This window comes from Bos grunniens, chromosome 9 (genome assembly GCF_055505025.1).
Source record: "Bos grunniens cultivar Pamir isolate PY7600 chromosome 9, Bosgru_T2T1.0, whole genome shotgun sequence".
Taxonomy (NCBI): domain Eukaryota; kingdom Metazoa; phylum Chordata; class Mammalia; order Artiodactyla; family Bovidae; genus Bos; species Bos grunniens.
The window spans coordinates 10,955,357-10,972,334 of NC_141173.1; the positions used below are offsets into that span (position 1 = coordinate 10,955,357).

At 48.4% G+C, this 16,978-nt stretch overlaps 1 protein-coding gene across 2 annotated transcripts in view; it reads right to left on the reverse strand.

The window, feature by feature from the left end:
- The window catches only part of B3GAT2 (beta-1,3-glucuronyltransferase 2), a 103,629-nt gene extending 87,339 nt beyond the window's left edge, over window positions 1-16,290 (reverse strand). For both annotated transcript variants that reach the window (XM_086316784.1, XM_086316783.1), the window contains exon 1: window positions 15,112-16,290. In XM_086316784.1, coding sequence (XP_086172910.1) covers window positions 15,112-15,711 — 600 coding nt within the window. In that variant the 5' untranslated portion in view covers window positions 15,712-16,290. The remainder of the gene's footprint in view (window positions 1-15,111) is intronic.
- Between the last annotated feature and the right edge of the window lie 688 nt (window positions 16,291-16,978).

A 16,978-nucleotide genomic window follows, 5' to 3' on the forward strand; every position in this document is an offset into this window, starting at 1 on the left:
CAAAGAGCCTAGAAATAAATGGCCACGTATATATGGTCAAATGACCTTATACAAGGGTGTCAGGACCATCAACGAGGAAACGACAGTCCTTTCAGCAATGGTGCTGGGGAAAGCTAGATACCATATGCAAAAGATAATATGTAATACTGTGTACAAAAATTAAGGATGTTTGTTTCTTGGCAGGAAAGCTATGACACGCCTAGACAGCGTGTTGAAAAGCAGAGACATTACTCTGCTAACAAAGGTCCATATAGTCAAGGCTATGGTCTTCCCAGTAGTCACGTATGGATGTGAGAGCTGGACCATAAAGAAGGCTGAGCACTGAAGAACTGATGCCTTTGAACTGTGGAGCTGAAGACTCCTGAGAGTCCCTAGGACAGCAAGGAGATCAAACGAGTCAATCTTGAGGGAAATCAATCCTGAATACTCATTGGAAGGACTGATGCTGAAGTTGGAACTCCAGTATTTTGGTCATCTGATACAAACAGCTGACTCACTGAAAAGTCCTTGATGCTGGGAAAGACTGAGGGCAGAAGGAGAAGAGGGCATCAGAGGATGAGATGGCTGGATGGCATCAACGATGCAATGGACATGAACTTGGACAAATTTCAGGAAATGGTGAGGGACAGACTGGGCAGGCATGCTGCAGTCCATGGAGTCTCAAAGAGTTGGGACATGACTGGGCAACTGAATAACAACAACAAAATCAACATTAATCACCCAAACAAAACAGCTAAAATTATGCAACTGTTAGGGGAAAACCTCATGACATTGAATTTGTCAACAATCTCTTGGACAGGACACCAAAAGCACAGGCAACAAAAGAAAAAATAGATAAACTGAACTCCATCAAAATTTAAAACTTTGGGGCATCACAGGGCACTATCAATGAAATTTTAAAAAGCACGCTTCATGCTCAGGGCTGGTGCACTGGGATGACCCTGAGGGATGGGATGGGGAGGGAGGTGGGAGGGGGCTTCAGGATGGGGGACACATGTACACCCATGGCTGATTCATGTCAATGTATGGCAAACCCACTATAATACTGTAAAGTAATTAGCCTCCAATTAAAATAAATTGATTAAAAATAAAAAAGCACCCGTCAAAATGGGACAACATATTTGCAAATCACATATCTGATATAGACTACTATCCAGAATATATAAAGAACTTCTAAAACTCAACAAAAACAAAGAAAACCAAACCAAACAACCTAACTGAAAAATGGGCAAAGGACATGAACAGACAGTTCTTCAAAAAAGGTGTACAAATAGTATAAGCATAAGAAAAGATGGTCAGCATCACTAATTACTGCTGCTGCTGCTAAGTCGCTTCAGTCGTGTCCGACTCTGTGCGACCCCATAGACGGCAGCTCACCAGGCTCCCCCAACCCTGGGATTTTCCAGGCAAGAACACTGGAGCGGGTTGCCATTGCCTTCTCCAGTTGGAAATGCAAACCAAAACCACAAAGAGATACCGCCTCACAACCCTTAGATGGTTATTATAAACAATAAACAACAATAGCTGGAAAAACAGTCTGGCAGCTTCTCAGAATTTTGAGCACAGAAATACCATGTGACCCAGCAATTCCACTTCTGTATATGTACGCAGCAAAGAACTGAAAGCAGACACTCAAGCATACATTTGCATACCAACGTTCAAAGCAGCATTCACAGCAGCCCAAAGGACGAAACAACCCAGGATCCATTGGCGGTGGAATGCATAAACAAAACACAGTCTATACATATAGTGAAAGAGTTTTCAATCTTAAAGAAGAATGGAGTTTTGATACAACGTAGATCAACTTTGGAGATACTAAGTGAAGGAAGTGAGATAGAAAAGAACAAATGGTATATGATTCTCCCTTACACTAAGCACCTGAAATAGTGTAACTCATAGAGACAGAAAGTAGATTATAGGTTATGAAGGACTGGAGGAGGGAACAGACGGGAAGCCACTGTTTAAAGGGCACTGAGTTTCAGCTTGGATGAAGACAAAGTTCTGGAGATGGAGAGGGAGATGGTTGCACAGCAGAGTGGATACACTTAAATGCCCCTGAACTACACACTTAAAAATGGTTAAAGTGGTAAATTTCATGGAATATATATTTTACCAGAATACAAATTACAGTAAGTATACTCAATTTTTGTTTCTCCCCCGCAGCCCTTCACAAAGAGGGAAGAAAGACCTAACAAGAAGCAGAGAAGAGGCATTTATTTTTAAATCTCACTGGAATTTAACCCAAAGACAACAGGTTTTCAGAGGAAAACTGGACTGCTGTAAAACCCCAAATCATCACCTGGAGAAACCACAAACGTTGTCAGTCTGATTTTATCTTAATTTTTTGTGGGTGTTTTTAAAATTAATTTTTGTTGGAGTATAGTTGATTTACATGTTGTGCTAGTTACTGCTGTACAACAAAGGGGATCAGTTATACAGTTCTTTCTACATATACCCAGTCTTGTTTAGATTCTATTCCCGTATAGGCGTTACTGAGCACTGAATAGAGTTCCCTGTGCTATACAGTAGGTTCTCATTATGTTTTTGTTTTAACATCTTTTTTTAAAACCCCTCAACAGAGGGGAAAAGGCAAGGCGGGAACAGGTTTAAAAAAAATCACAAACCCTGTCTTTTCAGTATGTATAGCAGGGGTCACGGGCACGAAGCCAAGGGTCAGGGGATGAGGCCCAGCCCCAGCTCTGGGGAACGGGGAGGCGGGGGTGCCTGAGCATCCCAGCAAAGCAAGGCTGCAGCTCCCCGCAGAGAGATGTCCCAAGGACGTCTGCAGCACTTTCACCAGTGAGAACAGATGCAATGGAAGAACTTTCCAAAGTTACAAAAATATCCCCAAACTGTCACCCGACCTTTAAAAATGACACTGGCATTTTAGTCTTGCAATACCGAGTTTATCTAGATGATCACGTGTCCACACGTGGACCCTGGAGGCTGGCCGCTGGGACCACACAGCGGGGGCAGCCAGGGGCAGGTGGATCCTGTCTTCTGCCTCCTCTCCCCGCTCCTGGGACCAGACCCCAGGGAGAGCAGGTGTCCAGCCCGGCAGGGAAGCTGCCCTTCTGACCCACAGGTATCTCCCTCACCGAATCCTCACAGTTGGACACATCATCCCCAGACCCGCCGCCATACAGCTGACCCTCGTTTGTAAAAAGGGCGTTGTGGTTCCTAACTTCAGACACGTGATGAGAAGGAACCATCTCAACACCGAGAGGGGGCGCCCAGCACACAGAGAAGCATGAACACCCCTGCGAGGTTAAGGCCGGAGGGCTTGGGCTCAGCTGGGTGTGGAGCCCACAGTTTCCAGTTCCTAACTTCATGCTCCTCTCACCAGAACAACCGTTTTCAGACTGGGCGTGCCTGGGCCCTGGATGTCTATAAAGATTCTCATGGACCATGTGAGCACAGACAGCTTTAAGGGGACACATCTCAGCCTCTTGGCAACTCTCCATATGCTCCCCCGAACTGACCTCTTGGATGGAGTGGTCAGTCCTGCCTTTCATCTTGCTTTGTCCCAACTGCCCTGCTCCAGCTTCAGTAGCTTCAGTCGTGTCGGACTCTTTGCGACCCTATAGACTGTAGCCCACCAGGCTCCTCTGTCCATGGGATTCTCCAGGAGTGGGTTTCCATGCCCTCCTCCAGGGGATCTTCCCGACCTAGGGATCAAACCCACTTCTCTTACATCTCCTGCATTGCAAGAGGGTTCTTTACCACCAGTGCCAGCCGGGAAATCCCATATCCATCCCAGATCATATTAAATATATTGTCTCACTGTGATCAAACCTCCAAGACCAAACACAGATGATCAGAAATACTGCTGTCTTTATTAAGAAAGTTCCTCTCTCTAATGAGTGGGTAACCTCATCCTTTTAGAAGACAGAACCTTCCTAATTAGCTTTTTCAACAAAATTGAAGAACTAATGTTATCAATAGATTATTAAAATCATTTCTGCTAAGAGATCAACATAGTGTCTTTGGCTTAGAGCTCGCGGGTTCAAAAAATTGGAGAACACTGCGGGAAGAAAATGCTTTGCATCATAGTTATTTTATGGAAACAAGTGTGACCTAAAGGGAACCAAACTTATGCTAAACCTCATCTCTTTCCAGCAAAAAGTAATACTCTCGATGACACAGAGTATGCACCCTTAGCAACAAAATGCTTCATCTATGTCTGTAAGAAATCAAGTTCCAAGAAATGTAGCTTTTATACTTAATAGTTAATTATCCAACTTTGCAACATTTATGTTGTTTTGATAACTTGATTACTGCTACTAAATATACCGTTGAAAGTGAAAGTGTTAGTTGCTCAGTCGTGTCCGACTCTTTGTGACTCCATGGACTGTAGCCCGCCAGGCTCCTCTGTCCATGGAATTCTCCAGGCAAGAATATTGGAGTGGGTAGCCAGTCTCTTCAGGGGGTCTTCCCAACCCAGGGATCAAACCCGGGTCTCCCACATTACAGGCAGACTCTTTACCATCTGAACCATCAGGGAAGCATACTGTTAATTCAAACATAAACGTGTTTTTTAATTGAAGTAGGAGATCCAACCAGTCCATTCTGAAGATCAGCCCTGGGATTTCTTTGGAGCAAATGACGCTGAAGCTGAAACTCCAGCACTTTGGCCACCTCATGCGAAGAGTTGACTCATTGGAAAAGACTCTGATGCTGGGAGGGATTGGGGGCAGGAGGAGAAAGGGACGACAGAGGATGAGATGGCTGGATGGCATCACCGACTCAATGGACATGGGTTTGGGTGGACTCTGGGAGTTGGTGATGGACAGGGAGGCCTGGTGTGCTGCGATTCATGGGGTCGCAAAGAGTCGGACACGACTGAGCGACTGAACTGAACTGAACTGATAGTTGATTTACAACATTATACTAGTTTCAAGTGTACAACATAGTGATTCAATATGAAAAGTGATTCAATATGTAAATCACATGCTTTGCAACAATTTTACATGATTTTTAAAATGTAGTCATCAACTTGAAAATATCCTAGAAGGTATGCAGTTTTATCAAATTCTTTTAGGCGTTATATGAGCAGAAAATGCCAAGGACCCCTGGGGGTGGCCACACTTCAGGGTCTGTGGAGAAAGAACAGGGAGAGGAAAGAACTGTGTGCCTCCGCACAGCCCAGGGACTTGCGGATGGAAGGACACACGGACACACACACACACGTGCTTTCTCTCTCCCACTGCTGCCTCTTCCTCAAGACGGCAGGAAATGGGCTTTAAAATGCTTTTATTTATGAAAATGTAAGCAGTATTTTAGAAACAAGAAGGCGGTTCAGGGTGGACCTCCCAGTCGGTGCCAGGTGGCAGACGCCCCAGCGGTCCAGTCTAGGCTGGAGGGCCCAGGACGGGAGAGTCTGTCAGACTGGAGCCTCCCTGCTGCCTCGGCCAACTGGTGTGGGAGAGACCCATACGCTGAACCTTCCCATCCAGCAAGCGACCTTAAAAATCAAGCAATTGCTTCTAATCATGTGCTTTAACAGAGACAACCATAATTCCAAAAGATACACACACCCCGGTGTTCACAACAGCACTATTTACAACAGCCAAGACATGGAAACAACCAGGATGTCCATAGACAGAGGAATGGATAGTGAAGCTATGGTCCAGATATGCAGTGGGGTATTACTCAGCCACAAAAAGGGACAAAATGGTACCATTTGCAGAGACGTGGGCAGACCTCGAGACTGTCATACAGAGTGAAGTAGACCAGAAAGAGAAAAACATATCATATATTAATTCATATATGTGGAATCTAGGAAAATGGTTCAGAAGAGCCCACGTGCAAAGCAGAAATTGAGACCCAGACATAGAGAACAAACATACGGACAATAAAGGGGAGAGGGGGGCGGGATGAACCGGGAGACTGGGGTAGGTGTATACACACTACTTTATAAAACAGATTAACTAATGGGGACCTGCTCAGTGCTCTGTGGCGACCTAAATGGGAAGGAAATCAGTAAAGGGGGGTGCAGTATTTGTATATGTATAACTGATTCCCTTTGCTGAACAGCGGAAACTAACACAATGCAGTAAAGCACCTATATTCCGGTAAAAAAAAATTTAAAAAATAGATTCATTTCATTCCTACTAAGCTGCCCTCTTCTTTGTAACAGACTATCTCCTTGATTCATTCATTGGTGCTAGAAAGAATCTATTATGCGATGCATCTCAGGTCCACACCAGGGGCAAGGGCTGCGAAGGTTATAGACAGTCACACCCAAGAGCTGCAGGAAGCTGCATGTATGTCCTCCTCTGAGACCCATGCACCCAACCTGCAAGCTCTCACCCGGTCCCTAACCAGCTCCACACCCACGAAGAACACTGTGCTACCTCCTTCTAGCCTAAAACCTCCTTATGATGCTTTTTACTTTCTCACATCTTGCTTCCTCCAGGACTCCTTATAGACGCTCAGTTGTGTTCGACTCTTTGCGACCCCATGGACTAAGCCTACCAGGCTCCTCCCTCCATGGGATCCTCCAGGCAAGAGTACTGGAGTGGGTTGCCATTTCCTTCTCCGTGGGATCTTCCTGACCCAGGGATTGAACCCAGGTGTCCCGAATTCCAGGCAGATGCTTTAACCTCTGAGCCACCAGGGAAGCTCCTTATAGACAAGCCCTGTTTAACTTGTGTCTTTCTCATTGTCCTAACCCAGTGGTGTAATTCAAATCACCAATCTACCGGTTCCTCCTGGCATGGACTAATTTGGGAAAGTCCTGTACCTTTGCCCCATCCTCCTCTCCAGGCTTCCAGAAGCACAGTCTAGGTTTCAGGAGCAGAGGACTCAGAGGCATCTCCCCAAGCGAGACAGCGCAGCTCCCTGGAGGACCCATCACCTGGGCAGTCACTAGTAGAGAAGCAGGGAAAAGAACATTTATAACCCTCCTCTGTTCAGTATTTCTTGGAGCCATCGGAGGAGGCAGGCAAACCTCTCAGATGTCCCATGACCCCAGGTGATGAGGCTGGACTTGAACCTGGGGCCGTTTAAGCTGCAAGCTCCCACCTGAGCCCCTCACCAGCCTCCCACCTCTCATGTGTGAGAAGTAGGTCAGACACCGTGTGGGCTCGCAGTACCCCCCACACCCTCTCCTTGCTCTCAAGCATCCATGGGGATGCCTGGCTACAGACTAAGGTTCCTGGTTCTCTCTCCCCAGCTCTCCTTCTTTGCACTGAAAGCTCTCAGAGTCAGAGCAGGAGCCAATTTTTCTTCCAGTTACTACTTAGAAGGGCTCAGTATAACCCTAGTCACACGAACAAACTTCAAGGCGGTGGTCCGGCAATCTATGCTTCCAGAAATAGCTTCCTTTGGGGACGGACTCCCTTAGCTCCAACGTTTCCTACAATCCACTCCTTCATTCAGTAGGTATTGAATGAACACTTACAATATGCTGGGCACTAGAGACACAGCAGTGAACAGAAGAAACTACCTACCTTGACAGAGTTTAAATTCTAGTAGGAGAGCAGTGAACTTCAACACTGATGTTAGCTGCTAAGACGAATCACGACCATCTATATTAATGATTCCTTGGTACAACCAGATGTGCATTATATATCTACAATTTTTCTATTGATCTAGTATCTACCTTACCCAAGTTCTTCTTAAAAAATTAAAGATTAAAGATTTGCCTGCAGGGGGATCTAAAAAGCACACGTGAAAAAGTAAAGGCGTGCCCCTCACCCTGCTGTGTAGCACTTCCAAATTCACAGACGGGTTCAAACGCGGTTCCCTCTGCCCCCTCCCCTGCCAGACCCCCTCCATCCTTTAGATGTCAGCTTAAATGTCGCTTCCTCCACAGCCACAAGTACAACTCACGACTGCATCAGGGGCTTCTGCTGTACACGCCCAGGCACCTGTGCTTTTCTCAGCAGGCTCTGATATTAGCATACAGATTAGGTCCAGAGGCTTAAATGAAGAGGGCAGGGGTACTCTGTGTTCACAGGAGGGCTCCATCCTGCTGTAATTAACACAGAGTCTGGCACATAGGTGTGCAACTAACACTTGTTAAGTAGGAGAGAAGGATACTGATTTGTTCCTTTCAAACATCTTCTAAACATGGTCATGTTTAAGCTGAGCTGGGCACAAGGAATCTGGTGGAGTGATACACTATTGAGGATAATTTAGATCAGGGAGATCTCAGTGGAGAATGTTCGGTGTTTAGCATGTGCAACTTTCACTAGACAGATGAAGATGCAATTGACAAATACCTACCATGCAAACTGCAGTAAGGACAGTCTTAGATACTGTATGTAACTTGTTGCTGTTTGTTGTTTGGTAACCAAGTTGGGTCCGATTTTTTTGCAACCCCGTGGACTGTAGCCCACCAGGCTCCTCTGTCCATGGGATTCCCCAGGCAAGAATACTGGAGTGGGTTGCCATTTCCTTCTCCAGGGGATCTTTCCAACTCAGGGATTGAACCCACATCTCCTACAATGGCAGGTGGATTCTTTACCACTGAGCCACCAGGTACTGTCTCCACTGACAGAGGAGATGGACAGAGGGAGAAAAAAAACTACTGAGTTTTCAGTTATTTGGGGGAAAAGACCATATAATCTGACTTGGGGTAAGGAGCATGTCCACCCTTCCCTTAGCTCAGCCATCCTCAAGATTTTCCTAGCATGCAGAAATTCACAATTTACTAATTTTGTGTTTAATCCAGAGAAATTTCTAGTCCCAAAAGAACCAAACAGGACAATCAACAAACCTCCCACCCACAAGGGAGGAGGCAGGCGAGCCGGGTGGTGTGGCCAGCATAACCAGACCAATGGCTCCAACAAGCTCATCCTGTGCTCCAGGGGCAGCTGCCCCAGCGCCCCTCCGCCTGCCACCCATGTCAGCGTCAGCTCAGATTCGCTGAGGTCCCCAGCTCCTCTCCTCCACCCCGATGGTAAGGCACCCAGCCCACTGGAAACAATCCAGTATCACCCCCATTTCCATTCCATCCTGAAATGTATTCTTCCCTTCACTCTGTCCACTCTGACATGCTCAGCAGATTACCATTGCTGATGTATGTACATCAATCGAGGAAAAAAGTTAATGCTGCATTTTCTTGCAGAAATTAACTATTTAAAAAATTATTATTATTATTTTGGGTTGTGCCCCACAGCTTGTGGGATCTTAGCTCCCTGACCAAGAATCAAACCCACGCCCCCTGCATTGGAAGCATGGAGTCTTACTCACTGGACCACCAGGGGAGTTTCCCAGAAGTTAATTCTTACTTGTTCCCAGGAGTGGACAGTTCAAAAACATAAATGACTTCAGGTTATTATGCTTATTTAGCAGTTTTCAGCTGACTTGAAAAAAGAGTCTAAAAGTCAAATGGTCCCTTAGTGAAATAGTGAGGAGATGACGTTTTCATAAATCCAAGTTACATCAGGAAGAAAAGGGCAAGAGAGAAAATCACAAGTTGATACAGCCAAGAAGACAGACCTATACGTATAACTGAGTCACTCTGCTGTACCCCTGAAAGGAACACAACATTGTAAACCAACTCTGCCTCAATAAAGAATAAATTTAATAAAAGGAAGACAGATCTGCCCGAGTTCAAGTATGGCAGCAGCTAGAATAATATGAGAGACTTCTGCCGGTCAGAGGCTTTACTCATAGCCATGGATGACACACACCCATCGGATGGTACAGGTTAGTAAGATGGGCTGCACGGTACCCAGAGGGCAGGCTCCAGACCCGGTCAGGAGATCTTGTCTCAGACAGCTGCTTGACCCTTTAGGTGACTTCCTGCTATGGCAGCGCACCTATAAAATGGAGATACTGATTACACTGATCAGGGTTATGACCATCTTAGATTCAGGTTGCATTTTTAAAAATCCCTGTATTCATCAAAGAATGGTGTTCACACCTAAATATCAGCACTATAATGGGGGCCACTGGGGGCCATACTAGAACCTACCCAGCAGCTGTCATGATGATCAAATGAGTGAATCACGTAACACCCTAAATGTGGCCCTTGGGCCATAGTAAGTGCTCATTTTGCTTGTATCCATGATAAGGAGTATTTTACATGTTTATTTCCAAGTTGTACACAAAAATTACCTGGTAGGAACAATGGAGTATTTCAGTGTATTTCTATGAATTGGAAATCTATTGTAAACCTACCTACTTACCAGCCTACCTACTTACCAATGGATTGATATGACAGTTTTGTGTTTCAGGGGGAAAACTTGAGAACGATGTAAAACCTAAACTGCATGCTTCAACAGCACTACAAATCAAATACAAATAATGTTATCTTAATTTATGCAGACCAAGCAAATAGTTCATCAGAGTCCGGAAGGTCTGAGTAAACATATCTGAATATTATTAAATTCTGTCCTGAAAAACCCACTATTAGAGTAGCACCTGGAATAGTTAATAAATAAGGCTGTTGACTTTGGTTCTCCTATTCTGCTTTTGCAGCACGCCTTCAAAGCAATTACTATTCCATTACTGTTCACACAAGAGAAAATTTACTAGCCTGCAATTTAGAGGTAAGTGGGGTAGACAGAAGAAAGTGGAGTCACCCACCAGGATCCAAGAAGCTGTAGACAACAGTCTAAATGCTTAAAAGACACACATTCATTGCCACACACAATAACCCGGACTTGTCTTCATGTCTATTCATGAGAAAGAATAATCAGTGGAAAGCAGGTTGGAGGAAGAAGGAAGATGGAAAAAAGACAACAGGAAGAAGGGAGAAGGCCTTTGAAACCTGAGGAGTTATTTCTGATCCATTAAAATATCAAGATCCAGATGAAAACTGCTGGTGTCCAAGGAAAAACTCTGTCAAAAATGAGCCACAGTTCAAGTACCATACATCCAGGGAAAGTAAAGAAAATGTACAGATTTAACACTGATAGACTAGGAAAGCTGTCCATCCTTCTAGACATCCATTTCGCCAAATTCTCACATTTGATCAGACTCACAGCGTGACTATTAACATGCTCTTGGGAGGGAAGAAATAACACATGAGGGGCGTGTTTCGGGTAAAATCATCTTTGGATGGTGCTCTCTAAAAGCATCTTTGAGGTTTCTTCACTTCGAAAAGATAATCACTCTACACTAACTGTGTCAAGGGGAAATGGAAAGGGAGCTCTCCTGTCTCCTTCCGGGAAATACATTCGTAATCTATTATTTAGGGGAGAAAGTGCCAAACTCTGTAAATCTCAATATTCTTTGGATTATGGCTCCAATGAGCTGCACGTAAAGGGTGGAACGTGTAACTAAATTATCAGAAAAGGGCAGGGTAAACTCACCTCCCCCACTCCCAGCCCCTGCCCAGCACACAAACAGCTTAACTGCACTCAAGACAACATCCAAAGGACCTCTCTAGTTCACTACTTGCCAGAAACATCTTCCAAATGCAATCTCATTAACTGAGACCTTTCCTGAGCCTGTAACCGGTTTCGAAGTCAGCTTGTCTTCCAGCCTCATCTCATTAAACTGAAAGTTAAATTTTTAAAAGTTCTTTCCTTGCTTGGAAAGTGATACTTTTTAACTTTTTGTTTCAACTGGTTTCCCCAAGGTGGAAAGCAACTTCATCTGAAAAGCGGCCTCTTTAAACTCAAGAAACTCTGGAAGGTTTTCTAGCAGAGGACAGAAATCTGATCAATAGTGTTATTGAAAAAATGTGACCAGCTACAGTCCCATTTGTTTGTGGCTGTTGCTTCTGTGAAAGCCGGGCAAATCCTTAGCAAATAAGCTTTTCCGGAGAGCTAGATGGATGGGGTGTGCAGGTCGCAGGCAGCTAGGATTACCTGAGAGCCACAGTGCAAACTCCTATCAAGGCCACGAGAAGAGGCCACTGGGAACCAGATAACTCCAAGCACCTCCATCTCTGATGGGCAGCTCAGCTTTGGCCACAATTCACACAGCTTCCTTTGCAAATGGATTTTGGCTGTTAAATGTAGGGTTGTCTGATGCAAATATTTCTTTCCTGGCCGCACAGCTCAGTTGAAAGGGGAGCCTGAAAATTGGCTGGCTGGCTAGCTGGATGGGAGAAGAAAGCTCAATTCCAGCTAAGCTACCACGGAGGATTAATTGCTCCAGAGTGCCTGTTGTGCTTTAAATTTAATTTGGAAACCTTTCATCTTTTACTTTCCTTCATTGGCAGCCAATGCTTAGAGAGCTAATTTGTACCTGGTTCATTTTCCTCCTTTTATCTTATCTACGTTAACATCAACCATGGAAATGAGAAGCACCATGAATAAAAGATGAAGCTTGCCTCGGGACATTCTTTCCTGAGGTACTGTGAATTACTTAAAAACTAATTTGTGTGTGCACCATAGAAAGGGCTGAGATGTATGCCGGGCCCTCCAGCATCCCTGATCAGCATCTTCCCTTCCCCCAAGGAGTTATAGTGTTTAGATGTCTTAACTGGTCCTACCTTTTTGCCAAGACAGCAATGTCTAGACTGCAGTACATGTGAAATCATTAATCTAGGACTGGTGGAGGGTAGGACATCCCATTAATATACAAGACTAAGGATGCATAATTTCCCCTAATCTGACTTTTTAGAAAGTTCAATCTTGCTTGCCATGCAAATAAAAGAATGTGCTGTAATAAAGAAAACTTAATGTCTCAACATACATGCCTGGTGAACAGAGAGAGATGCCTTTTTTGGTTCAAAAACGTTATGTTGGGGGAGGGGTGGTGGGCGAGGAAGGGATTAGTACTAAAATTCCTGCCTGGGAGGAACCCCGAGAAGCTACAGGACTTAAATTCTAAGTGTATCATGCATATTATGCTTTAAAAAAAAATCCCTTCTGTTGTGTATTTAGTATACTTGGCACCTCTCCATAAATAAGAGACACACATGTTCGTAAGTTTATTTTGAATATTTCATTACTTCCAACCATACAAAACATTAGTATCTTAAAAGTTTAGCATTTTTTTTTCCCTATATAGTTTCCTCTCGGCTGACACTTTTTTTTTGTCCCCATCCTCTCCTCTTTATCTTCTCTTTTTCTTTTCCCCAATGGAGCAATGAAAAAACCTCTTGCTGTTTCATATCCACCACGAACAAGACTTCTTTCAGTTTGGGAAGCATCAATGAAAGACTGTGTTCTGGGCCATTTCTCTGGCCAACTCCTCCCTTCAGTCCAGCGCCTCACACCAGCGGGCTGGAAGGGGGGAGCAACTGAGACTCACTGCCCTTCACAGCCCATTCGCCTAAAAGGTTAATTAATAAAAATGTGCACTGTTTTGCTTACCCAAGACTACACATTTTCACAAGCAGAGCAACTTCCAAGTTGTATAAGAAGAAAAAAGACTTTGGGGGTTAAAATGACGGTATTCTGAAACATAAGGGTCTTGGCTTCAGAATACAAACCATGTCTTTTGGGGGCAAGAATATGCAGGCAGAATCATGATAAAACCCAACTTAAAAAATCAGCTGATATTTCGAATCTTGGATATAATGAAGACCATAATATACAATGACAAGCTAATTGATTTCTTCAGAATAAATACAGGAAGAAAGCCCTCCATCGTGAAAGCATGGAAGAGAGAGAGGAGAGCAATTACTGGTCCTTTTATTCAAGAAGCAAGAGAGGATGCACAGAAATGAAAGCAACAATTGCCCCCAAGAAATGGATTTTTAAAGCCACACAGGCAGAAAAATGAAGCTGGAGAGACACCGAATAGCTCTATCCTGAGGTTATGAAAGCCAAATTGAGATATTAGGATGAAAGCATGGGACGTTTGTGATTTCTGTGAAGAGTGTTTTAAGTCGCTTCAGTCCTGTCCGACTCCGTGCGATCCTGTGGACTGTAGCCCGCCAGGTTCCTCTGTCCATGGGATGCTCCAGGCAAAAATACTGGAGTGGGTTGCCATGCCCTCCTCCAGGGGATCTTCCTGGCCCAGGGATCAAATCCGCCTCTCTTATGCCTCCAGCATTGGCAGGCGGGATCTTTATCACTAGCACCACCGGGGGATGTCTAGACATACAGATCGACCAGTTTACTTAGGGAAAGGGAAGGGATGATGGAGTCTCAGAGTCAGGATGTCGGGGATTTGGGGAAGAGGAAGGCAACAGTCCCAAGGCATGTCAAAAAGTCCAAGGTCATTTCCCGCTATATTTGTGGAGGAGGAACAAGAAAACTGTCAAAACCAGGCAACTCAGCCTCATTTGCAGAACGCACACGCATGCGCACACACTCAGGCTGCAAAGCACCAGCCTCAGGGACGAACACCTGTTCCAACCCGGTGCCTGCTGGCTTTGTGCAGCTCTGGGCTCCAAGGGACACTGTGCCATCCCAGCACCAGCGGGCCAGGCTGCGCTGGGGACCTCATGGCGAGGACCAAGCAGCAATGGCCGGTGCAAAAGTGGCCAAAGAGGGGCCTCGAGAAGGGACAGGAGAAGGAACCCGGCAGTCCTGCTGATAACCTTGGGCTGTGAAAAAACAGAACCACAGGGCAGTCCCAAACTTAGTTGGCAGAGGGATTCCTCGAAAAGGAGGTCATCTTTAGAGTCAAGAAGGGCCTTTGTGGGGTACAGGGAGAGATGGTGGGGAAGAACTCCCTAGAAGTCAGTGTTTTCACTAGTAACCATTTCCAGCCCACCAAACTGTAACAGGGAAATGGGTGTCTGGCTGATTATTAGTCACCATCTTCAGCGTCCTCCTGATATGGCTCTAGACTCAGAATCACACCTGCGTGCACTGAAAAGGCCGTCAGAGACCACCTAGCCTGCCCCCAGGACGCAGAACCCCTCTCCTTGCAGCCCAGCCTCTCGGGGCTCCATCCTCAGGCCGGCCAGAGCCCAGTTTCTAGAAATCCTCCAGGAGCCTCACAGCTGCACCACCGCTTCAGCCCAATAGCGGGGCCGGTGAGTGAGTGAGTGAGTGAGTGAGTGAGTGAGTGAGTGAGTGTGTGTGTGTGTGTGTGTCTGTGTGTTGTGGGGGAAGGAGGGGGAAGCAAAGCTCCCGCCAGACTCTCTCCAGGAGACCCGGAGGTCCTCCCACCCTCCTCCAACCCCGGGGGATCAGCGAGAGCTGCGGCGCTGCGCCCGGAGTCCCGAGTGGACGCGCGGGGAAGGGCAGCCGTGGCAGGACCAGCCCGAGGGGTGTCCTCCCGCCCGCCCGGGCCTGCCGCTACCTCCTGGAAGAGCTCCAGACTGTAGGTGTTGTCGTCGTCGGCGAAGAAGAGCACGCCGGGCTGCGCGCGCTGGTGCCCGTGCCTCTGGCGCAGCCAGGCGAGGCCTGCGTTGCGCTGCTCGGTAGCGCGCGGCAGCCCGGGCCGCTTGTAGCGCCGGGGCGTGGGGACGTGCAGGTGAGTGCTGGGCAGCCCCGCGCGCGCCAGGAAGCGGCTCACCAGCTCGCTGCGCGCCGCCGCGTCCTCCACCAGGATCCAGTGCAGCTGCGCCACCTGGCGGAACGTGTTGGCCAGGCGGGTCAGCTCGGCCTTCTGCACCGGGCGGCTGTAGGTGGGCGTGATGGCATAGATGGTAGGCAGCGGCGGCTCCGGCGGCGGCGGCGGCGGCCGCGGCCACGATTCGTTGCGTGGCTCCCGGCCGCGCCCCGGGCCGCCCCGGCGTAGCGGGAGCCGGGCGCCCCCGCGGCCCCCGGAGTAGGGCGCGAAGTAGGGGCGCGGGGTGAGCGGGGGCGTGGGCCTGCGCGTGTCCACGTCGAGCATGATGATGACGATCAGGATCCAGGGCAGGAGGATGAAGAAGCGGCTGAACAGCACAGACTTCATGGTGCGCTCTCCCCCGACCTCTCCGACGCCCCGAGCGGGGCTGAGCCGGGGGACCCCAGCGCGCAGTTTGGACGGCGCTGGCGTCCGCGCTCAGGAAGCCGCGGCCGGCGCGCACTCCATGGGGCGGCGGGGCGCTGCGGGGGCGCGGAGCCGGGCGTGCGGGGTCCTCGCAGGTGGCGGGGAGCTCGGGCTTGTAGGGCGTGCAGGCAGGCGGGCTGGCGGGGAGGTCCCTACTCCGGGTAGTCGGCGGGAAGCGGGACTCGGTCCAGCCGCGCGCGCCTCCGGCCCCGGAGTTGTGCGGGGCGCGGGGAAGGTGGTGATCCAACCGCGCTCTTTCCGAAGCGTGGGAGCTAGGAGCCGTCCCGCGGCGCCGCAAGCAAAGGGACTCCAGCCGTGGGTCCCTGGTGCGCTCTCTGGGTGAGGAGACAGGCGTGGGAGACAGGCGACGAGCGCTCTCCTTCGTTACATCCCAGCCGAGGCGACGAGCACCGGAAGCGAAGCTTGGGATGTCTTGCGCCCAGCTCGGTTCGCGCGCCGCCGCGGAAGCCTGTGCCCGGGTCTCTTCGCTCAGCGCTGCTCTCCGTAGAACCTCTCCGGGCTCCGGCAGCAAGATCCCAAAGCCTGGAAAGAAAGAAAAAGCGAGGGGGCGGGGGCGCTGCAGACTCCAGCGTCGCCCCCAGCCCCCAGTCCTGTGGGGAGACAGCAGCGCTGCTACTGGCGGCGTGGGGCTGCGTGGGGAGGCGGGAAGGCGGCCGGGCGAGCCGACTCCGGAGGCGGCTGCCGCACCGCCGAGTGGGAGCGGGAGGAGGGTCCCCGTCGGGCGCCGCGGCCTCGGGGAGGGGCTGGATGCTCGCTCGCTCGCTCGCTCCCCCGACCTCCGCGCTTTTAGCTTTCTGAAATGCGGCAAGGTCTTTGGAGACCAGCCAGGAAAACACAGGCACGTGCCGAAAACGCGGGAGACTTCGGGTGGGGAGTGAGAGGAGAGGGGCGGCGGGAGAGGGCAAGGCGTAGGATACCTTCTCTGGCGCCCGGCGCGGGCTTTGTGTGCTGGGGGTGGACCGCACCGCGCAGACAAGAAGCGCTTTCCCCGAAAGGCAGAGATCATGGACATCCCCGAGGAACAGAGGGGTGCCCCTATGGGTGTTTGACTAGTCAGATGGCCCAGAAGAAAGGATCTATCCGAACCTTTGCTGCCTGGCTGCAGTTAGATCATTGAGGGATAATTCCTAAAACTCCAGCTGAGTTAGCAGGTTTAACTTATTTTCCT